Source organism: Triturus cristatus, chromosome 4_2 (genome assembly GCF_964204655.1).
Source record: "Triturus cristatus chromosome 4_2, aTriCri1.1, whole genome shotgun sequence".
Taxonomy (NCBI): domain Eukaryota; kingdom Metazoa; phylum Chordata; class Amphibia; order Caudata; family Salamandridae; genus Triturus; species Triturus cristatus.
Window position 1 is genome coordinate 181,805,866 of NC_140586.1, and position 24,752 is coordinate 181,830,617.

General features: G+C 48.7%; 1 protein-coding gene across 6 annotated transcripts in view; it reads right to left on the reverse strand.

Moving 5' to 3' along the window:
• LOC146833305 (uncharacterized) overlaps positions 1-24,752 on the reverse strand; it is a 328,801-nt gene that overhangs the window by 201,753 nt on the left and 102,296 nt on the right. For 4 of the 6 annotated variants that reach the window (XM_085601006.1, XM_085601003.1, XM_085601004.1 and 1 more), the window contains one exon: positions 7,194-7,282. The exons of 1 other annotated variant lie outside the window; for it this stretch is intronic. In XM_085601006.1, the coding sequence (XP_085457132.1) occupies positions 7,194-7,282 (89 nt within the window). Of the gene's footprint in view, positions 1-4,840; positions 4,867-7,193; positions 7,283-24,752 lie in introns of all 6 variants that reach the window. One more of the 6 variants, XM_085601007.1, reaches the window with a different exon arrangement.

Genomic DNA, 24,752 nt, shown 5'->3' on the forward strand with positions numbered 1-24,752 from the left:
GAGTCCAGGATGAAGCCCAGGTTGCGTGCGTGGTCCGTAGGTTTGGGTGCGCTGCCCAGGGCGGGGGGCCATCAGGAGTCGTCCCAGGCGGAGGGTGATGATACCAGGATGAGGACTTCCGTCTTATCTGCGTTTAGTTTCAGGCGGCTGTTCTTCATCCATTCGGCTACATCTTTCATCCCTTCGTGTAGGTTGGCTCTGGCTGTGGCGGGGTCGTTGGTGAGGGAGAGGATCAGCTGGGTGTCGTCGGCGTACGAAATGATGTTGAGGTTGTGTTGGCGTGCGATGGCCGCAAGGGGGCTCATGTAGACATTGAAGAGTGTGGGGCTGAGCGAGGAGCCTTGGGGGACGCCGCAGATGACTTCGGTGGCTTCTGATCTGAACGGGGGGAGGCGGACTCTCTGTGTCCTTCCGGCGAGGAAGGAGATGATCCATTCTAGCGCCTTCTCTTGGATTCCGACGTTGTCGAGGCGCTGCACTAGGGTGCGGTGGCAGACAGTGTCGAATGCCGCGGAGAGGTCCAGGAGGATGAGGGCCGCGGTCTCCCCGTTGTCGATTAGGGCTCGGATGTCATCGGTGGCTGCGATGAGGGCGGTCTCGGTGCTGTGGTTGGCCCGGAAGCCAGACTGCGTGGTGTCGAGGGATCCGTTCGTCTCGAGGAAGGCGGCCAGCTGCTTGTTGACGGTCTTCTCGATGACTTTGGCTGGAAACTGGAGGAGCGAGATGGGGCGGTAGTTTTTGAGGTCAGTGGGGTCTGCTGCTGGTTTCTTCAGTAGAGCGCTGAGTTCGGCGTGCTTCCAGCTCTCCGGGAAGGTAGCGGTGTCGAAGGAGGTGTTGATGAGGTCTCGTAGGTGGGGTGCGATGATGGTGTCGGCCTTGTTGTAGATGTGGTGGGGGCAGGGGTCGGTTGGGGATCCGGAGTGGATGGAGTTCATAGTGCGTTGCGTTTCTTCGGTGTTGATCTAGTTCCAGGCGTGGAGGATGGTGGTGGGGGGTGCCGTTGCGGTCGTGAGGTTCGTCGGCTCTGTGTTGAAGCTGTTGTGTATGTCTGCGATCTTATTGTGGAAGTAGGCGGCGAGGGAGTTGCAGAGGTCTTGTGATGGGGTGATGTCGTTGTTGCCGGCGTTGGGGTTGGAGAGCTCTCTGACGATGTTGAAGAGTTCCTTGCTGTTATGTGCGCTGTTGTCCAGTCGTTCCTTGAATGCAGTTTTCTTGGTGGCGTGGATCAGTTGGTGGTGTTTTCGAGTGGCGAGTTTGAGGGTGGTCATGTTGTCTGGTGTTGGGTCGCTGCGCCAGGTTCTCTCGAGGGCTCTGCAGTTCTTCTTGGAGCTCTTGAGTTCGTCGGTGAACCATGGTGCTTTCTTACTGCCGGGTCTACTGGGTGGGGTCCTCAGGGGGGTGAGGTCATCGGCGCATCTGCTGATCCACCTCGTGAGGTTGCTGGCGGCCTGGCTGGGGTTCGCTGAGCATACGGGGGGGTCCTGGCTCAGGGATGCGGCGAGCTGATCGGCAGTGATCTTGTTCCAGCTTCTGCGTGCGGCCTGTTGTTGGTGGTGGTGGGTCGTGTTCCTTCTGAAGCTGAAGTGGATGCAGCTGTGGTCCGTCCAGTGGAGACCGGTGGCGTGGCTGAAGACGATGTCCTTGCTGGAAGAGAAGACGGGGTCGAGTGTATGTCCGGCGTAGTGGGTGGGGGTGGTCACCAGCTGCTTGAGACTGAGGTTGGCGAGGTTGTCCAGCAGGGTGGTGGTGTTGCGGTCGTTGTTGTTCTCCAGGTGGAAGTTGAGGTCCCCGAGGAGGATGTAGTCGGTGGAGGGGAGGGCGTGCGGGCTGATGAAGTCGGCGAAATCTTCGCTGAATTGTGTGCGTGGGCCCGGGGGTCTGTAGATGAGGGTGCCTCTGAGGGTGGTCTTGGGATCGGTGTGGATCTGGAAGTGCAGGTGTTCGGCGGCTGTGAGGGTGTCATCGGTGGTGGTTGTGATGCGGATGGTGTTCTTGTGGACTATGGCGATGCCTCCTCCAGTCTGGTTGGCGACGCGATCTCTCCGGGTGATCTTGTATCCGTCCGGGATGGCGATGGCGATGTCGGGAGCTGAGGAGACGTTCATCCAGGTTTCTGTGAGGAAGGCGACGTTGGAGATGTGGTGTCGAGGAGGTTCCAGAGTTGGACGGCGTGTCTGTGGACGGATCGGGTGTTGAGAAGGATGCACTTCAGGTGATTGATGTTGGTGCTCTTCTTGGCAAGTGTGGGTGTAGTGCAGGTCCGGATGCAGGTGAACTTGCAGGCACGGCAGCTGAAGGATCCGTGGGTCCGTCTCGGGGTGGCCCGGTAGCAGCCCTGGATCCGGCCGGTGTTGAGTGCGAAGAGGTTGGTGGCGTCGTAGGTCAGGCGGGTGGGTTGGCGACGGCGGGAGCCAGGGGGTCTGGCGCTCGGCGCGGTCTTGGCGCGGACGGGCGCAGACGGGCTTACCTTTGGCGCACCTTCGGCGCACAATCGGCACGCCCGCTGCGCGTCAACGCTGCGCGTTTGCCACTCTGCCATATGAGGAGAGTGGGGGGGCGGAGCGAGGGAGGAGCAGCTGGGAGGCAGGAGCGGGGCGGCGAATGGGAAGGCTCTCAGGTGGAAGGGGGCGGGGCCGCAGGGGGGCAGCAGCGGGGAGCGGGGAGGTGGCGGGAAACGCGGCGGGGGCACAGCAAGGGAAACAGCGGCCAACAGAAAACAGGACAAGTAAGGGGCAAAGGCTGGGCACAGAAGGGCAACAGAGGAAACAGCAATATAAACTGCAAAAAAGGATATCTTGAGCAGAAAACACACGCAAAATTGCTTACATAAAACATCAACATAGTAAGTATGATAGCCAGACAACATATTTTTGCTTGTTTTCCATCTAAGTCTCCTAATCCATCATTGGTCACTTTTTCATCCTCCGCTCGACTGCCCTTTTGTCCTATAATGGCCCTTATCACAATGCCCTTTTAGAACTGTACTTTTCCCCACAATCAGAATTGGAAGTTGTGCAAGAAAGCACACTTTCAATGCTGTGCCCGATGCCCATTATATTAGGAAAAATGCTGCAAAATCTGTGCAGGAAAGAAAGGGCAGCGGAAAAGGTGGCCTCATTTAAGGGGTCTATTTCACCTTAGCAACAGAGACCACAGTTGCACCCTTCGCCCCCCATCATCTATCAAATGGTACTGCTATTGAAAAACTAAACAGCGGCCTCACTCATCAAAAGACCTAAACTGAATTTCTAAAGGAGCCTTGCCTCCTCTATCTGACTTTAATGTTTGGGTCTCCTCCCTCCAGCTTCAGGACTGTCAGCAACACTTTTCCACTCTCTGACAAAACACCCTCACCTTTATCTTGTGTATAAGAACTGGCCAGTAGTTTCCGAAATCGATCCCACAGACCTCCATTACCTCCTCGTCAGACCTACCCATCACAGTCAATACCTCATGAGCTCCTTGCCCAGAACTTCCAAGTAAAACTCAACAAGCCCATCCCTAGCCTCCAAGCCACTCCCACATCATGTGGCATTTAACCCATGACCCCCGTAATCACATCCTGTACACCCAAGCACAAGAAGACGAACAGGGAGGGAGGGATGGGAAGCAGGACTGTGACTGGGAGGTCTACGACTCAGAGTAATGAATATTACCGGTAAGTAACTATTCATTACTTTGTCTCACTCATATACCACACAGGCTGCATACACTACCACACTCAATATACAATTGGTAAGCTAGGATCTGGGTTAGTACATAGTGCATGAAATGAAAACAAGTGGGGCTGGGAGGCATCTACATCTAGTTATACAGATAACAATGTCTGGAAACAACCATGGATTCACGAAACATGGTACGCTGCCACCACCGCCCTACATGCTAAACCCATGACAGGGATAGTTGGCTACTGTCAATAATATGAAGGCTTGCTTGATGCACCCCTCCAAGTCGCAGGACAGGTTCAGGACATCAAGCATGTCAAAGGACAGGCCTTATCCGCTGCACATACACTAGATTATTGTGAGGCTAGGGACAAAACCAAAAAACATGGTACCAGATACTCGGAGTCAGATGTTTAGGGCAAGGAACACACCAGTTTACCATGCAGGAGACATTCCTGACTTGCAGAACCTGTATGATCATCTTCAGTTGGAAAGTACTGTTCATGCTTTAGAATTGAGAGTTGGCATATAACGGTTCTATGCCTGGAGTAGGGCACTCTCCCATGACCAAATGTTGTCAGTTTTTCAACCCCAAATCTCACAAGGGTTTTATAGGTGGCATACAAGGGCTTCCTCTACACATTAAAATTGTCCAATTAGGGACATCCATTCCCTACAGTGCTAATAGTAACCCACCACAAGAATGTATGATGTCACAGTATTACAAGCTTCCCCCGAGAAATTAGGTAAACCTTTGGAAATTTATATTTCCTCGCCAATTCTAGCATATTTTTCTTCAATTCCGCTGCATTTTCCTGCACCGATTTTGCAACCTTTTTCCTAGCAAAATGTGCATTTGGGACAACAGTGAAAAGTGTGGCGTTTTTGCGCAGCCTGTAATTTTGATTGTGGTGGAAATTTCAGTTTTGAATGGGCCATCGAGCGAATGATAAAAAAGTGACCAATGATTGATTAGGCGATTTAGATCGAATATAACCAAACATGTGTTGTCTGGATTTCATGCTTATTATTTTGATGTTTTTACTTCAATTTTACATGTGTTTGCTGGCGCTGCTCAAGAAATGCTCTTTCGTAGGTTATGTCTAAGAAAGTTGACACATAGAAATGTCACATGAAGGACCTCGGAGACAATAAGAAAGAAACTGAAGACTTACCTGCTGGTCCGCATCACTCCGGGGACCTGAAAAACACAAAAATGACAGCATTAAAATAATTGACTCATGGTCTCTTTTTAAAAATAAAAAAAAAATTACTTCTATGGAGCACCTCTATAATTTTTTTCTAACAACTTTGTTGTTAACAAATTTACCAACTCTTAAGATAATATCACCTTCTATCGTTAACTCATTCCTAACTTTTGAGAACACTTGAAGAGAAGAGGTCACATTCCTTTCTTGTGGCCATTCTCGATTGAATTAATTGCCTAATCTTGTTTAAAACGATTTAGGCCAGAGGTTAGACTCTTTACGTGTTATGTCCGTGAGAGGCTCTACAAGAGAGAGGCGGGACTAACGGCCGCAGACTGCCGGCTGTTAGATCACTGCCCCACGCCGTCTTTGAGCCTCTCTGCCCTCGCCCCTACTGCTGTTGGCGGGCTACTCCACGGGCTCTCCTGCAGCCCTCCTGCAGCAATGACTACAGCCTGGATGGCAGTCTAGGGCCGCCTGTATAGCAGTACCCAGGACTAACCCTGGGCGTAGTTCGCGTAGTAGCGCTATGCGTAGCTACGCGAAGTGCACTTCGCACTACGCAAGAAACGCGTAGCATTATGCGAACTGCGTAGTACGCTGTTTGCGATGATTGCACAGTGCCGGATGCTTGTCCGCACTGTGCAATCATTGCAAACGGCATCTTGCACAGTGCAAGCGGTCATTTTCGAGTACATTTTTACTCGAGCTGCAGCTTTCTCAACGCGGACTGGTAGTTTCTCATCGCGAGCAGTCGCGAGCATACGCGACCACTCGCAGTGAGAAACTTGACCTCCCCGCTTTGAGAATCTTGCCAGGAGGTTTATTTTCTACGCTCGCAATCGGCAACTTGACGTTGCTGATCGCGAACGAGGAAGAAGTCTCGCCGGGATGTCATTTGGCTCGCTCGCGGTCGCCAACTTGACGTTGAGGACTGCAAGCGAGCAAAAAAAGCCAACTACGCTATGCGATTTTGCACTGTGCTATGTGCAATTCGCGTAGCGTGAAGTAGAACAAACTACGCAAACTTCACGAGTGTAGCGTAGTTGTCCGCCCAGGGTTACCCAGGACCCTCACGCAAAGTAAAGAGAGGGCGGGGCTCAGAAATTAAGACTGGCCCTTAACCCTGTGGCCCCACAGAGACAAGAGGAGAGATGGCTGAGAGTAGTGCAAGAGCTGTGCGAAGCTGTGTAGGCAGCAGGAGGCGGCAGGAGCCAGACAGCAATCACTAGGATGCAGCACCGCATGCCCCATTGAGGTGGCCGCCGTTAGGCCAATGTGGCTTGTGTGGGTTGCGTTGTCCGCTGCAGCCATCTTGCCGCAGCGTAAGGGGCATGCAAGGTGCATTTCAGAGCATTAGAGAGTGCAGTGAGCATTTTAGAGCATGATAGAGTTGAAAGGACGGCACAAAACGTTCCTGGTTTGCCCCCGCCTGCCAATCACATTGCTCCCCGAGTCCCCGCACACTTTTTAGACATCTATCACCAGCCGAGAGAGATCAAATCCGGAGTCTCCTGAGCCCTTATAGTCACACTGTCCGAGAAGTCGGAGCCCAGGAATTTTGAGGGAGGGACAGGGGTGTAGCTTTTGTGAGTGCTAGGCACTGGTTGCCCCCCTAGCAGAGGTGGCCAGCAGTAGGCCAGTACAGCCTGCTGGGGTTGGCGGTGGCTTGCCACCTGTTCAGCTGTTCCCCCTTGTGTTACTACTTACTGACGGTGAACTGTGCTCTATGGACTGTTAAATATTGAACATTTAGCTTGTCTGGAGAATTCTGACTGCCCTTCTCCACCGATGGACCTGTCACCCTCCTCTCTCCCTGCAGAAGAAACACTTGATTTATTGAGAAGCTGGGGGTATTGAGTTTATGTGGCTTCTATTGTTTGCTTGGAACTGAGGAATTTGAAGAAAGGTCGCCAATAGGTGGGCAGCGAAAGCAAAACGTTTCTTTCAAGTGGGGGCACCCACTTTTTCACTTGAATTTTTGGTCACAATACTATTCTTTAAATGCTGTCCAGCTCAAAGGCTGTCCAGCCATTAGTGTGTACGGAGCCAGGATCAAACACTGTCCTTGCGACTTAGTGATCGAAATGCACACAAGAAGTTCATCACTACTGAACGTCCGCGCAACAAGAGCATCAAGAGCAACCAGGTCTAAGGCAACTTTTGACAAATGAAAGCAGGGGGAACTCCCCTCCCACAAACGGGGTAGCGCAGCATTATTTTTAAGATCAACTTCCACAGAATCTAAGTCAAATATGAAGAATCAAGTTTTCCCTCCTACAGAAATAAGAAAGTACTGTAAAACAAAAAAGACCCAAACCTTGGACCTTGGATGCTGCAGTTCCCTCCCAGGATCACCAAATCCAGAGGACAATCAGCAACTGTACCTCCATAGTCAAAAACACAATCCTACATCAACAATGGTACAAAAAAAGGCCACAGTGGCTGGCTGTTTACAAATTCATGTACGTGGAACTTAACTCAAATCCATTAAATAATTCAAAACGTCACAACAAAAAATTATTTAACTGTGATTTAATATTGCATCACGGAAATAGAATTAATCAAAACATATGAATAAGAGATTTAATCAAAATTGGTACATATTGATGCTCAGAAAAAGAGGGAAGGAGTGAGTGCTCAGGGAGAGTTGTGTGATTGTGTGAAGGAACGGAAAGGTAATGTGATTTAAGTACATCTAATTTGTTTAGAACCAATCCTGTCTATAACTTCGACAAAGCAATGTTCAAATAAATATAACAATCTAGGCGCAGATAGACATGTCTCTGTTGCCTACTTTTGATATATATACAGATATGTCAACGTTTCGACCCCTGTTATCATAAAGGTTGCTTCATCCTTATTGGGGGGTCTTCATCAGGACTCAAAGAATTAGTGAGGGAGGGGAAGGAGCACCATTAAAGGACAGGACGAACAATCCGGCTGTATTTTCAGAATGCGGGCCCGTTAGCTCTTGCAAATGGAAACTAATTCCAGTGTGATTGAAGGATGGGTGCCACGAGTACACATTGGTGTCCAAAAACAGTTGATAAGTAACCGTCGGCATTACATATGCAAGAGCTAACGGGTCCGCATTCTGAAAATGCAGCAGGATTGTTCGTCCTGTCCTTTAATGGTGCTCCTTCCCCTCCCTCCAACCATGATTTCAAAAGCAAAAACCCAATTCATGCAGGTGAAAAATGCATAGGAAAATGCACTGAGTTGACGCACTGCCATAGACAGTACAGTGACAACCATTGGTCAGGCAGCTATAATGCACGCTGATAAATTAGACACACAAATACTCATTTTACAATCTCTGGTGAATTACGTGAAAGCAATGAAACTTAATTAGTCAATTTAAATTCTCTCATTGTGAAAGCCCGACAACCGGCAGGCAAACTGCAAACCCATGATAACCCATGATGATAAACATTGATTTGCAGTTTGCCTGCCGGTTCTCTCTTAGAGAAGATTTTGACTTTGCTAGTCTAATGTCAGAGCTAGTAAAAGAGTGCACATTGAGTAAATATAACTTAAGGCCAAGACCCAATGGTGAAGCATCAGACACCAATGGCAGGGTACCACCCTGCTCAAACCTTGACCTTTTATCTGGCCCGGCACCAGATGAAAAATTCTTGAAAATATCAAAACTCACTGTCCATCCATCCAAATAGGGTGAAGTGAATTCCTCACTTAATGAATCATCAAGTTTGATTAGTGGTGAACTACCGGCCAACAAGCTTTCGAAGAAGAATAGAAAACGTCTGCAGAAGTTAAACAAAAAACAAAAATACCAGATAAAATTAGATCAAACATTTTACCCAATATTTTAAAATCTACTGCAGTGGAACTAGACAATAAATATAAAACCAATGACGCAGAAATTATTGGGCAACAGCATAGACTCAACCACCCCTTCCCCCCAGCAGTGTAACGATCATCCTCTCAGAGAACACGGACCGGGACGATGAAGTAAAATGCCATCAACTGAATGTTCCAAAAATGACAACGACTGCCGCGGTTCAGGCAGAGAAAACCACCACCGCTTCAAGCCTTCATGCCTCTGGAGCTGAGGTCAATTGTAAAAATGTGGAAATGGCCAAACAAAGGAATGGAGAAGGGAAATCTATCCTGCAGAGTATTATGAAACATACCCTGCGCGGACCAAAATTCTTCACAGGCTGTCCTCCAATGAATACAAACTCATTTATTAATTCCAACAATTCGTAGCCTAGAGTCAGATATGGCTGGATTGACAGACAGGGCTCCAAACTCCCACACGTAAATGCTCACCAGCACTATGCTCTTTATGCGAGAATCCCTGACTGCACTCCCGCTAGTGTGCCTGAAGGAGCATGGACCTGAAAGGCAAATTTGGACATCGCACCCTTCTCCGTAAAGCACGACTGCGGGTACCATGAAGTACAGAACCTTGAGGCTGCTCTTATATTATACACCAAATATACTTGATGCGGGCACAAAGACATTTTGAACAGACAAAACATACCCCATCTTCTATGGGCATTTTCCTGGTCTGGGCACCATCGAATCTAAAGATCTGGATTACATTGGTTTTATCCCAGGGACTAAGCATTTACTGAAGGAGGCAACTAAAGTATTGTTTGGAGAACCTGAGATAGCAAGACACGGGGAGGTCCAATAAAAAAAAACGGGCAGAATGAGGGATTGGCATCAGTAAAGTGACAAAACCAAAAAATCCATGGCTTCTGGTCAAAATCAATCATCAACACCGGCAGCAGAAATCTGTCCTTTGCTGTTCCAAGGACCCACAAAACCCAAAGTAAGAAATTGAGCTGATTAAGATCAAGAAGGAGTCTGTTGCCAACAAAAGAGTGCACTGTTTGGCTCCCAGCTCACATTGAAAGCCAATAATCTTCTATGGAAATCAGGAAAATGTTATCTCCTCCAACCACAATCGTGAACTGCAATTCTATTAATGAAATATTCGAGGTCTTAATAGCCTCATGTCTAACATCGATGTGATGAAGGAAATTAGCAAAAAAGACATTGTTAGTTTGCAAGAAACTTGGCAGTTGGTGGCCACAACATGGCAGGATTACTTCAGATTTTTCACAGCAGGTGAACCTTTGTCAAAGGTGGTCATTTCTCTGGAGAAGTTTCCATTCTGATACAAAAATCACGGGAGCTCAAGATAAAAGAGCTTGCAAGTGTTTTGGGGCGTATATCTTTGCGAAAGCCACAGCTGCAAATAAAGTGCATTGCAGGAATGCACACCCAATTTTTATCAGGAGTATTTACATAAACCCTGAACAGCCTAAGAACAAATCTGCCACAGGAGAAATCTTAAAAACCATTAAAACCCTAAGGCAACAATATCAGGAAGCCATGTGGGCAATGGCGTGTGATTTCAATATGTATGTATTAGGAACAGAGCAACTCTCCATATGGCAACAGGAAGAAGACATATCCTAGAGATTGTTTTGGGGAAAATCAAGAAGGACAAGCCCGGAGAAATATTTGCCACCACTCTCAATTCACTGGGTTGTAGAACCCTAAATGGAAAAGGTGCCCTGGCTCAACCTCCATCTTGCATGTATAGCACAAGCTTTAGTTCGTCTTTAATTGATTATAGTGGAGTACCCACACAGAAATATCCTCAGACAAGTAATTTTCAAGCCCCACACAGTTTGATCAGTGACTATGCAAGATTAATCTGCTCTCTCCAAAATAACCACTAGACTCTCACAAACTAACAATGGCAACCAGGAGGGCGTCTGTGGAGTTTGAAGAATAGCATGGTCTATAATGTCAACAGCCATAAAAAGAAAGAATTGAAGAAAGGTCTAAAAACAAGGATAACTGAGCAGGCTTTTTCACCCTTACAATGGTCCTTGTTCATGAAACAACTACTCAACATGTTTGCCAACAGGGAGGGAGTTGCAGGAAGCATGCAAGTAAGCATCTGAATTCCTGGATTGAGGGATCTTAAACATAAACTGAATAAGCTGATGAAAATAGCCCACAGTAACAGCATCAGCCCTTCAAGAATAGAAGAGATTCGGAATGCGAGAAAGACCTACAAAACAAAAGTCTGGAAAGTTGCTAGACAAAAAAAGGGTAAACTGTGGAGCAAACTCCAAGAGGCCTCGGAATAGTAAATTCTGCAAAAGGTTGGAGACTGGTGCGGAAACGATCAAATGGAAATAATTTGAAGGTTACTCCATCTATTATTGCACGTAAGTGGACAGAATACATCTCCAATTAGTATAACACCACGGATGGAGGGTCTGGCCTTGACCCGTCTTGGGTTGACAAATCTGATCATTTTCATGTAAATATTGATCAATGGAATTGTGCCACGGGCAATAAAATAAAATAGCACTAACACTTGCTTCTTTTCAATTTGCAGTGACCCCACAACCAAACAGTCTTCCCACCAGTAAATTTAAATCTGCAATTGAAGAGTGGGCCTCTTTATTAAGCCCCCTTTTCAAGAACTGCATCTTGTCAGGTGTTGGACCGGACAGTTGGAGAAGCTCCTTATTAACTCCAATTCACCAAAAAGGTGCAAATGACAACCTGCCAACTTCAGGTTAATTACCCTCTATAACACTGATGGCAAATGCTTCACAATTTTTTTCATAGCGAGTTATAGGAATGGGCCACGTTAAAAGCTTTAATTCCTATCACTTATTCAGTCTTTAGATGTGACCACAGCACTGAGGGTAATTTGATCATTCCCTGTCTCCTTGATTAATGCTGCTTCCATCAAAGATGCCCCTCCACTCTATGTAGCATCTATCGATTTCACCACTGCATTCAACTAAGTTGACAGATTAAGACTCTGGCTGAAGTTGCAAAGCAGGGGCATCCCGGAAAATCTATTGAGGGCCATTAGGAGTCTTTATACAAGGAATTGGGTGAAGAGTCAAAATATCGGAAATATGATTACAACACACAAGATTTGGACCGGTCTAAAACAGGTATGCATCCTAGCCGTCCCCCCTCCCCCCTTTATTTGATCTCTATTTGGCTGACATAAATGATGCACTAGCTTCAGTCCAAGTCTTCCCCCAAAAATTGAAAGGCACCAATATCCAGTGCCTCCAGGATGCTGATGACACACCATAGTTTGATTATACTGAAGTGGGTCTCCAACAATCCTTGGATGAACACTGTATTGCAAGGAAAATATGTCATCAGTCAATCATTTAAAAACAAAGATCATGATCTGTGGCGCTAGAAAAATCAGCATCTTCAACAAATTCAAATTTGTCATGAATGGCTTACGATTGGAGCAAGTGTTAGGGATAAAGTATTTGGGCATTTATTTCAAACAGTGTGGCTCACACCTAACACAGCTCTCCACCCTAAAAGAAATCTCCCTGTCTATGATCATGAGCTTCCAAAAACTGGCAAAAAAGATGCATGGTCCAGACCTACGGGGCATTTGCAAAGTTATCAATGCCAAGTTTATGCCAACCTTAACCTATGGCTCACTGATCTTCAAAGATCATCTCGCCACATGGCTGGACAAACCCCAAAACCGATGCGAGAGGCACCTGTTCCAGGTTCCAGATGCTACTCCATCATCCCAAATACGACTGGAATTTGAACTATGTAAAGAAGCAATCATGCAGAAAGCTCGGTTTTTGGGCTATTACTTTAAGTTCAAGGCGGCCATCAAATAATCTCTTAAAGAATTAATATAACTATGCATCCAGGATAACAAGCTTTGATGAGAACCATACTGCACGGTCTCTCCTTGAACAAAACTTGCCTCCAAAATTAACCTGTAAAATTATTGCAAAAAACGCAAAAATATAATCAGGGAAAGACAGGCAAGAGCTTCCACAAAAGGCTCATGCGGAACGCTGTATAATTTTCTATCCTGTCCTGTGAAACTGGTCTTTAATTATTATTTTGAGACGTGGATTGATACACTTAAAAGCATACAAATTTGGACGTTTAAAAGGCTCTTCTGACTATACCTGTCGACTGTGCAATTTTAAGCAGGAACCACTGAGGCACGTTGTTTGTCTTTGCCTACGCTTAAAAAGTCCAAGGTGTTACTGGTTAAAGCCAATATTCCGACACTTGGGCATAAACCAATGTAATAAAGCTGTTATTGCATGTTTGAGCGGAGTAGATGCACAGCTCTCAGCTAGGTTTGTGATATTTCTCGGGGAAGCCCTGAAGTTATTGAACTCGAGCCCTGTAGGCTGCTAAAGTTGTTTCCACTTAAGGCTAGCCTAAGAACAGTTGCCGCTTTGATTTTTGCTGCTTAATGTAATCAACCAGAGCACTTTCTCATCGGGTTTGGTTAAGTCCAATGTGTTGCACCTGTGATGACTTTAGACGATTGGAAAGCATCTTAAGCATAATAATGTCTTCTATAACGATGCGTTAATGATGGGGTGGATCTCTGAATACTGATTGGAGTAATAGCACAACTCAATGCTTCCATTGGCCGGTTGAGCTTACCTACACCCAAAGTGGTGTGGCACACAAACTTGCTGGATTAAGCAAGCCGCATACAGAATCTGAGGCCCACATTGGCAGTGTTCTCTTGAGAAGAAACCTTCTTCAACAACTATGGACTCTGAAGCATTTGCTGGCACTTTTCCCAAGGTGAATCCATAAAGGGTCAGCTCAGCATACATAGCACAGAACACACTGGCAGTGCCATAGGCAAAATAAGGCAGCAGCCTTACAGTATCTTCTGGTGGGGGCGTCACATGACAACAAAGTATAGACACGCCCTTTTCATTCAGCAGAGCTTTTTTGCCTGGGGTGTGGAGCATCCATGCACCCTTCCTGATGGATTTAAACCTGGATTTGTTCTGGAAGGTCATAACTTTTGTTTAATTTATGGCCAGGCACCGGAGGTTGCTTTTGTAGGAGAGCATGGGGATGCCATGTTGTAGGCCCTGTTCTGTAAGACAGAAGGAGCGGTCCAGCTGCGCAGAGCAGGAGGCTAATCTTCTTGTCTGGGGAAGTGGTCCAGTGGTCTGTGACCTCTGGTCTGACCTCTAGCTTGAGGTGTTTGTGTCACTGTAAACAAAGGTGGCTGCCGCTGCATCTGGGCCCAGCTCTTCCTGGCTGATGCTGCCGGACTTTGAGATGTTTGTGAGAACACCTTTCCTTACTGAGTACACCAGCTTCTAGGAGCTTAAGCAAGAGCAGTATACACCAGATTGTGAGGCATGAATAACAGCCGCACCGCGCCCATTCCCGGAACCATACCATACCTGTGTATCTGTATTACTACACACAGGCAACAGTCATTGTATTTGTGGTGGTTGTTGGCCGCAGTTTTATTACTCATTACATACGTCACATTTGTACAACTCCCCTGGATACCTTCTCGTGCCGGGGTCATAAATCATTATTCTACATTATCACAATTGGTTATCACTCGGTGTCATTTGGATGTCATAAATCATGGGCCATAAATCATCGGGTATCGTAGCAATAGTATTGATTTACGCTCGCATTTGGCTGGTCAGACCGAGAAACCCCATATTTTTTTTTTTTAACTTTCGCGCCGGCCTTGCCGTGCAAGCTGCGCAGCCATTTTGCTACACTTGTTCCTACAACCATTGCGCAGCATTTTACCTCCGAAACCACACCTTACCGTTGCCGAGCGAGGGGTGAGGCGGCGTGCTCCCGCTGGGATTATTCTTTTTGTGTCAGTCCAATCTCAAAGTGGTGCCTTGGGCCGCCTCGAAACGTGGCCTCTGCTTTTACAAGCCCCCACTCCCAGATATGCGCTGAGGCCTCCCTTCGCCCCGCTGCTGCTGCCACCTCGGCTGATCAGTCCCGGCCTCATTCTCCACTGTAGAGGGAGGTATGGGTCATCCACTCGCCTTTCCTACCCGTGACTTCAAGTCCCACTCTGCCACAGCCTGCCCCTTTAAGATGTGCTCCATGTCAGGAATGCAGCTGAAGGACCGCTGCGTCTCCTCGTTTACTCAGGCAGGCGACCATTCCCTGTTCGCCAATGAAATACCGGGCTTCGGCGGCGCGTTTGGCTGTGCTGCTCGGGTACTGGGGGCTTACTGGCCGCGGCTGCTGGAGGTTCCTCGGTTGGGTCCTGCTGGGGTGGCGGTACACTGGATTCCTTGCGCGGTTGTTTCCAGGTTCTTCGGATGTCTACAAAGTTGTTCAGCGCACTCAAAAACTGTTGGTGCCGCTCCCCCAGCTCCCTGGTGTAAAAGGTTAGCTGCCCAGAGGGAGCGTCGCCTTATATCCCCCTCCCCCTTTCCTTCTTTCCTTTGTTCTTGGGGGGGGAGAGGGCCTTGGGAGCTTGTCGATGCATGGCAATTCCTGGCGGCGCTAACCAGTGCAAGCTGGATCCGTTCCTTGTGGGCTCGGGCGGCCGATATGACGCCGGCCCCTCGAGGCCCCCTTCGGGGGTGGCCTCTGCTATTTTCTTAATCAACCCACTCTGTGGATGTATGTGTTAATAAGAACATATAATATGTACATCTGGTCTGAGATTGCTGTCTCTCTTTCTTATCTATTCTCTTTCCTGCCAATATCTCTCTCTCTCTCACTTTCTCTGTATTTCTTTCTCTTTTTTGCTTCCACTCTCTTCTCTTCTACTCTGTCTACCACCTCTTTCTCATCCACTCCCCCTCCATCTACACTCCCTCTTCTTCTCTTAGCTTTCTCGTTGTATCCCTTGCTGTTTCTTTCTCTCCCCGTCTCTTTCACTCTTTTTCTTTCTCTACCTTTTGCTCTCTTTCCCTCTCTGTCCTCAGTATTCTGCATCCCCGCCTCACTTTCACATACACTCCCTTCCCTCCATCTACAGTCAGTTTCCCTCCCTCGGAATGCACGTCATGTACAGCCCTGGCACATGAAAGGCCTCCGTGAAGTGAGCAGCAAGAGGCGGTGTCAATATTTGCAGGCAGTGAGTGAAATATTTATCTGAGTGCCTATGTCTGTGCTGAGGGGAGGAGGCTGCATTAAGGTTGAGGCCCAGCAGATGAGGGGACAGCCCCCTATCCGCCTTGTGTGATCTCTGTGCTCAGACACTGGAGCAAGAAGCTGTTATTCATCCTGAGCTCAGTTCATGGCTGTCTCATAACTCACTGGAGCTTGTAATGTTCACAGGTGGGGTAGCGGTACAGTCTACCTGCACCGTGAACATACGCGCTGGCGTTGGTGTATGATGCCATGCGCATATATAAAATAAAGAGGCGTGGCCCGTTTAGTTAGTCGGGACCTCGCCACAGAACCAAACACCAGTGTAGCTCATTATTTCGGCCGCTGCAGCGCGCACATGGCATCACGCGCTGCATCTTATTACACTGGCGACGAGGCAGTAAAGAGCTCACGCCACCAGAGAGGGCCCTGCAGCCCCGATAAAAGCCAGCCTGCTGCCATTTGAGAGGGCCCTGCAGCCCCAATCAGAGCCAGAGTGCACAGAGGTGATTAGCCCTCAGCACCCCAGCCTATGACCACGCGCTTGTCTGCCTCCCCAGCGCCCCCTAGTGGACGTCGACGGCTGGGTCAGACTACTAAACCACGGTGCTCAGAATTCACAGTGGCAGTTGGCCACAGTCTACCTCGGCCACATGGCTGCCCCTCAGGTCAGACAGAGAGGCCATGCACGTGCCGCGAGGTACACCCACAGCCACATCCTGATGGCGCCGCGAGGTACACCCACAGCCGCATCCTGATGGCGACAATCCCTGCCATCGAGCCCTTCGTCGTAGACGGTGCTCGCTCTTCCCTCGCCTCAAAATGAAGGGACTGGACAGAACATCTCCAATTTTACTTTGAAGAGGCAGGAATAGCCCGCGACATGCGCAGAGCACTGCTCCTCCACCTCAGAGACAAAGACATACATTGCATCTACAAAACGCTGATAGAGTCCACCCCCAAGCCATACGTGACACAGCTAAACGCTCTTAATGCGCATTTCGAACCAATGGCGAACAGAGACTATGAGCGTTTCATTTTTTGCCAAGCCGAACAGGAAGCGGAAGAGTCATTAGACACGTTCCATGGGCGTTTGAAAGAGCTGGCCAGCACGTGCGGTTTCCAGGATGAACAAGAGGAAATCAGGGCCCAGATAATACAAGGCTGCTACTCCTCAAAGCTCAGAGAGAACATCCTCCAAGAATCCGGCAAATCCTTGGCTGACATCCTCACCATGGGATGGTCAAAAGAACTAGCGAAGGTCAGAGCATCCCACATGGAGGCCGCTCTCCACCGTCCCATCAAGACGGAGCAGGTGAACGCTGTGAAAGCCAAGTCGCGCCAAAGCCCGGACAAGCGTCCGCAGGACAAAAAGAAGGAATGCGGCTACTGTGGGGGCACGCCCCACCGTATGCAGGACTGCCCGGCAAAAGGGAAGAGGTACACGGCCTGCGGATGGATGAACCATTTGGCAGCAGTGTGCAGGTCATCAAAGCCTCAGAAAGAAAAGGCCCAGACCGTAGTCGAAACACAAGACAGCGAAGACATGGATGACGACACGGGACATTACCCCGTCCATTATGTATTTGCAATGGACCAACCGCCGCGGAAAAGACGCCGCTCCCAAAGTGCCGAATCCAGGTTCACCACCAAGACGTGCGGGCCACCATAGACACAGGGGCCTCAATCGAACTGATGGCTGCCAATGTATATAACCAGTTGAGCCCACGCCCACCTTTGCGCGAAGCAAGTATTTGTGTATTTGATTACGGGCAGAAGACACTCATCCTACTCTTGGGATGTTTCAAAACCGAACTTCAGCATCAGGATCTCTGGATCCCCATCACAGTATACGTGACCAAAGAAGGGAGTGGAATGCTGGTAAGTGACCAGACAGCAGAAGAGCTGAGGCTGATCTCCTTTGCCCTCGCTGTCCAGAAAGAGGAACTAGCGGCCATCATGGAGGAGTTCGAGGATATCTTCAAAGGAATCAGATGCCTCAAAGGGAAAGAAGTCTCTCTCCACATCGACCAGTCAGTTCAACCGGTGGCGCTGAGGCACAAACGCATAGCGTTCCACCTATGACAAAAAGTCGAAGATGAGCTGGAGGCGTTGGAGCGGCAAGGGATCATAGAGAAGGTCAACAGGCCCACTCCTTCGGTGTCCCTGATTGTGGTAGCGAGAAAACCAAAACAGCCAGGACAAGTCCGCATCTGCGTTGACATGCGCCTCCCAAATGCAGCAATAAAAAGGGAACGTCACATAACCCCTACCATCGATGACATTCTGGAGGAGCTGAAGGGTGCTGTGTGGTTCTAAAAGATGGACCTATGATCAGGGTATCGCCAACTGCTCCTACATCGAGATTCCCAATATATTACCACATTCTCTATCCACGTAGGCCTCAGACGATACAAGCGCCTCAACTTTGGATATCGAGTGCTGCTGAGGTGTTTCAGAACACCATTAGGGAAGTCCTCAGTGGCCTCCCTGGAGTCCTGAATGTGAGTGACGACCTGTTGGTATATGCCACGTCCGTGGAGGATCACCACAGAAGACTCTGCAGCATTCTCCAGTGGATCCGAGAGTCCGGCCTCACCTTGCACAGAGAAAAATGCCAATTCTTGAAAAAGAGAATCAGCTTCTTTGGCTACACGTTCTCGGACAAAGGAGTGGCCCCAGACCCCGACAAGGTGCGAGACATTCAGGAAGCTCCGGCACCCTCCAACATCTCGGAAGTGCGGAGTTTCCTAGGGATGGTAAACTTCTGTGGACGTTTCATCCCCGATCTGACCAACATCACGAAGCACCTCAGGGAGCTGACGAAGTCCACCACCACGTGGCAGTGGGGCCCGACCAAGAACAAACCTTCAAAGACACTAAAGCAACACTCTCGGCAGATACCGCGCTGTCGTACTTTGACCCGGCCCGGCCTACCAACGTTGCCGTTGATGCCAGCCCCTATGGGCTAGGAGCGGTGCTCACGCAACAACAATGCAATGAAGAATGGGCTCGGATTGCCTACGCAAGCCACTCCCTGGCGGAAACTGAGCAGCGCTACTCTCAGATTGAGAGGTAGGCGATTGCCATCCACTAGGCATGACGGCATTTCCACATTTACGTGTATGGACACCCATTTACAGTTTCCACCAACCACAAGCCCCTCATACCCCTTTTCCAAGGATCTGCGTCAAAGCCCCCCCCCCCCAAGGATAGAAAAATGGATCCTTCAGCTGCAGGGATGTGATTATCAGGTAGAGTACAAACCAGGCACGTCCAACCCAGCAGACTATCTCTCGAGGCACCTGAGGGCCGCGACCAAAGCAGAGGAAAAGGATGCTGAGGACACCGAAGAATATGTACGTTTTATAGCGGAATGGTCCTGACCACTCCCGATGAGTCTTGAAGCAATAGTGGAAGCTACCCGGAATGACGAGTGTCTGCAGCTGGCCATCTCCGCAGTTCGAGCCAATGACTGGCGCCCCATTTAGAACACTATGACCAGGCGAACATCACAAACGAAGGCCACACTAGAGTCGATCATGAGAATCAAAGAAGAACTTTCTGTCGACGGCTGTGGGTGCCTGCTCAGAGGCCAACGGCTAGTGATCCCGTCAAGCCTTGCTCAACAGGTGGTAGATCTTGCACACCGAGGGCACGAAGGCGTGGTGAAGTCGAAAGGCCGGCTGAGAGCGAAACTGTGGTTCCCGGGGATGGACACAATGGTAGAGCAGACGGTCAGAACATGCCAATGGTGCCAGGTGTCAGGCCAACCTGATCGTCCTCACCCCATCATCACTGAAGACAACCCCCGGCGACCGTGGGAGTGTGTCAGTATAGACTTTGGGCATCTACCAGATGGGCGCCATGCCCTCGTAGTCATAGATGACTAAGTGAAATACCCGGAAATCGAAATCGTCGCAGGCCAAACGGCCATGGAAGTGATCACTAAAGTGGAGAAGATCATTGCTACCCATGGGATTTTGAGGTGGTGAAGACAGACAACGGCCCGCCCTTACAGGGACAGGAGTTTACCAACTACCTAAAATCTTGGGGCATCCACCATCGGAAAGTAACGCCACGTTGGCCCGCATCGCGCATGCTGAGAAAGCACCCCTGGAAAGAGCCATCTACAGCTTCCTGCGAGAATACAGGTTGATGCCCTATCGGACGACCGAAAGGGCACCGGGACCTGCAAGCATGGGTCAAATAGTGCAAGACACCATTCCCCATCACCCGAACTAGGCCCCTTCCCTGATTGACAGTACAAGGGTTCTAGCTAAAAGTACCAGCACCAATGGCCAATCCAGTGTCAACCGAAGAGCGAGAGCGTCGCCCATCCAGGAGAGGGACCTGGTCTATGTCAAAGACAGACATCCAGGGAGCAAGTTCCGCCTCCCGTTTGAGCAGCGTTCATGGACAGTGACTCGCGGGACAGGCACGATGGTAACAGCCCGGAGAGGGACGGAAGAACTCACACGGAAAATATCATTCTTCAAAAAGGTCCACACTGGAACTCCCGACTTTCGAATCCTGGACAATGTGAAGGCTGGCCCAAGTCAGAGATTGGCCGATGGGGAGGAAGCAAGCCAGAGAGCCATCCCTGAGGACACTTCGGATGTGGCTGACAGCGGCCCGCCATCACTGCTCGGAGCCCTTGAGGGAGGACCGTCCAGCTCCCCACGACGGACGACAGGGTCTCTGGGGAACTCGCCCCGTCCCTATCATCATCCCAGGGAGAGCCTTCCAGGTACTGTCTGCAGAGCAACCCGGCCCGCTCCTCCCGTCTTGCAGGGTCCATGGTGTGAAGAACTTAGGACCCATAGAGGACTGCGACCTGTACCTGTGTCGGTGAGCTGGAAGCAGACGCTACGGCCAGAGCTGGTAACAGACTGAATGTTGATGCTTTTGTTCTGTTTAATAAAGGTTAGAAGGAATGTAATGTTCACAGGTGGGGTAGCGGTACAGACTACCCAAGCCATGAACATACGCGCTGGCGTATGACGCCATGTGCATATATAAAATAAAGAGGCGTAGCCCCGTTTAGTTAGTTGGGACCGCGCCACAGAACCAAACATCAGCGTAGCTCAATATTTTGGCCGCTGCAGCGCGCACATGGCATCACGCGCTGCAGCTTATTACAGAGATTTCAGTGAGATATATGGATGTATGCATGGGTGTGACATCAGCAACTTCTTCCTGCTGCAAAGCAGTAGGGGTGAAAAGGGTGCCTTTCTTAGCATTAGCACAAGTAGGAGGTGCCGCTAGTGTTTGCGTGCCTTTAGCTGCTAGTAAATGCCCACAAAGAATGTCAAATTTGGAGCATTAAGAAAGTGGGCACAAACACGTTACTCGACATTTTTAACTAGAGGTGGATGGCAGGCAGCGGTAAACTCCATCATGAGAGTCTGAGTTTTTGGCCGAACTCTGTGCTCCAAGCGGAGGGAGTATTTGCCAAAACTCTGTGAACTCTGCCTCCAGAGCGGAGTTTACCTCCCGGGCCTACTTTTGAAGCCAAATGAAATTGCTTAGTGCGTGTTATTAACTTTACACTTTTCTTATTCCAGGTTGGCCAGGATTAGTGCGCGTTAGGCTTGGTAGGCCCTTTGACACTGTCAATTGCACTTTATGAACCTGGGGCCAGATGTATGAGCAACCATTTTGTGATTTCCTAATTGCAATTTATTTTGTGATTCGCAATTAGGAAAGCACTAAATGGCACTAAATTACATGCATGGTTGCACACCGACCGGAATTTGTGAGTTGGCAAGGAGACCCTTTGCTAAATAGGAAATCACTATTTGCAATTACTTATTTGGTCACAATGCAGTCACAAATTGCAAATGCAATCATAAATTGCGACTGCATTAAAAAAAGTGATTCTGTTTCCTGGGTCAGGGAGATGACCCCACAAACAGGAAGTGCAGGATAGGAGAAGCCACAGGAGCAGGCAGAGCAAGCAGGGGAGATCTGCTGCACAATCTAAGTGGCCTGAAGAGGCCCAAACCCTAAATAAATACCACAGGAATGGCCAGCCAAAAGACAGAGATGGAGGCATGGGTGAGAAAAAGCTAATTGAAGTTCTCTGAAAAAGAACTGGAGATACTAACAGAGGAGTGCTGTAACAACCATGAGCAGCTGTTTGGTGGTGCATCTATGACTGTGCCTGAAATCCAGAAACACAATATTGGGAAGAACATACAGCAACAATAAAAAATGCCGTAAGTGTGGTGCAGCACTTGGTGGAAGACATACAGAAGAGGTGGTATAATCTTGCACCAAGGAAAGGGTGGCAATGTGCCTGAGTGAGTCCTGGGCCACAGGGGGTGGTCCCTTAACTGTACCCCCACCCATGAAACTGGAGGCAATGGCAGAGACTACACTGGAGCCAGCGGCAGTAGTTGGTTTTAGAAGCTGTGACACCTTTGCATCTGCACCATTGCAAAGCAAGTGTCCATCTATATAACTGTAAACTACATACATGTAAAAATAGAACTCATACAGGCAGATCAGTATGGGACCATTACACAGCTTAAATACCACTTATAGTGCTGTCAAAACAATTCCACACTGTATTCAATGTCATACATTTATTACATCATATTGTACAACTAAAGGCAAATGGCTTCCCCATAAATGACACTGATAGCATGTCCATTCTTCAAATACATGAACCTGAGGAAGAAATCAAACGCTCAATTGATTAGGGGGAAGAACAGGCCCAAATGGTGCAGGAAGAAGCAATATTGGTGGAGGGTCTGCCCAGACCACCTCATGCCCACTCCAGCAGTGCATCTTTCTCCCCACAGCCACTGTCATTTGAGGATGAGGATACCGTCCAGCCACTCACTCTAATCCAGCTACAAGTTGTCAGGCCCGATACCAGCGTACTGCAGTGCATGCTCGTAGGCACTGATGTAGCGCTTAAAAGGTTGAAAATTGTAGGGGTGCGTTGTATTCACTGTTAGTCGGCACCCGCATATAATCAAATGTGTACTCAGGTATTTTGTATGTAATGTATTAAAGAATTGTATAACCTATATCGATTTCAATAGAAGTGTTAGCTATGTACAAGCATATTGTGTATGTATTAGAGAAATGCATAGAGTTTAGTCCTTTGAACAAGGTGATGTTAAAAACGTGTAGATTAGAATTCGTGTCTGTAGACTGTTTAGTTTGACCACACATGAAAGAAAGACGTAAATGTCAATACTGTGATTTAGACATGCTTGTGTAACCGAAGTAGTGGCCAGAATTCGCATATATCGTTGAGGCGAAAGGCCTGGTATTTTCTTATGTTAGCCAAGGGCAATAGGCCAAAAAGGATTTATTCCAGTAGAGGTTTTAGGCTGTAGTAAATTGCAAAGTTAAAAGATGCAGAGTATGTCTGCCTTGCATGATCTCACCCCAGGTGCAAGGACAGTTGCTCGTTAGTAGAGAAGCTCTTTGTTCATGAATTGACTTATGTGGTAAAAGCCAGACATGGGAGTGCATTGGAATGTGCCAATCGTAACTCCTAGTGCGGATGGTGTCTGGGACTCAAGGCCAAGCGATGGACGATGGAACTGGACAGCGCTCTGTGGAAAATTACTGAAAGCCGACCCCGCAGAAGAGGAGGCGCAAAGGGCGTGTTCTGAGACTTGGGGTTCCGTATTAGGGAAAGCGCCCCGAGGGTGGACAGCAGATCAGAGCAGCCCAGAGCAGAGAAAGGGTAGGCGAAGAGCTAGAGGGGGCAACTTAGATCAAGCTCTCTAAGTGAAGACTTCTTAGGAAGTTTCACTCTGACACCTTTCGATTGAGGGTCTCAAGGGATTGCTAAGTAGGGATGTCATCTAGTACAGAGTAGGGACAGAGATGGTATGGTCCAGTGTCCCTAGTATCGACATTGGCTTGGTAGTTTTCTACCTCATGCTTTTAGAGATTGTGCTTTTAGTCATTTTTAGCCGTATGCGGATTCTTCGTAGAGTAGCCTTTGTGTTAGTGCCTATGTACTTGTTGTGCCTCGTATTGAGGACTTTGTATCTTCAAATCTTTATGCTGATAATAAAAGCCAGAGAGCCAAGAGATTAAGTCTCGAGTCCTTAATTATGACCAATTGCGGACAGCATTTTTGATAATTGTGTTTATTCCCTCCACGCTATTGGGCAAGTAAAAAGTTCCATCCGACCAGAGTGGGTTCTAGTAGATAATTGCGAGATACTAAAATGGGCCGGAGCAGTTGGTAGCAGAAACGGATGGTTACTTCCGATAGTGAGGGACGATTAGATTAGATAAGGATAAGTGATCCTTGAGGCCCAAAAGACGATAAGTGATGGTGAATCATCAGATGGCGAGTAGCAGACGGCAGCAGATGAGCATCGACGGCGAGTAGCAGTGCGGCAGGAAGCAGCAGTTCCAGGAGTGAGTATGAAAATGAGATGTTGTAGATTGCGGTGTTGATTTGTTGTGTGATGTCTTGCGGAGTTGATGTGTATGTCGTGTGATTGTGAGATCAGGCTGTGAGCGCGCGCAGCCCGGGAGTTGTGGTGTAGAAGACACCTGAGATAGATTTTGTTGACCACCCAAAAGGAGATCGTGAGGTACCATCGATCACCTGGACCGAGATAGGGGGAGCGAATGTGTGTGTGTATGGCAACTTAACGCTGGTCGTGGGTTGTTGTGTGTGGATCGGAGTGTTAGTAACCTATCAGTGGCGATCTGTCTGGCCGGACGGGGGCAGACGGTTGCCGATCGAGGTCAACAAGGTCGAGAGACTGTGGACGAACAGTCAGAGGCTGTGGACGGACAGCCAGAGAAGTAACTTAATCGGTTATTTCAGTGTATGAAGGGGACGAGAGTAGGCGTGAACGTGTTTGGAGAAGGGAACTGCTGCGAACGGAGGAAGGTGACGTCAGAGAGTGCCGCGCTGTGATAGGCCGGTTGGTGTGAGTCGCGCTGCTATTGAAGGATTTAAGAACAAGAA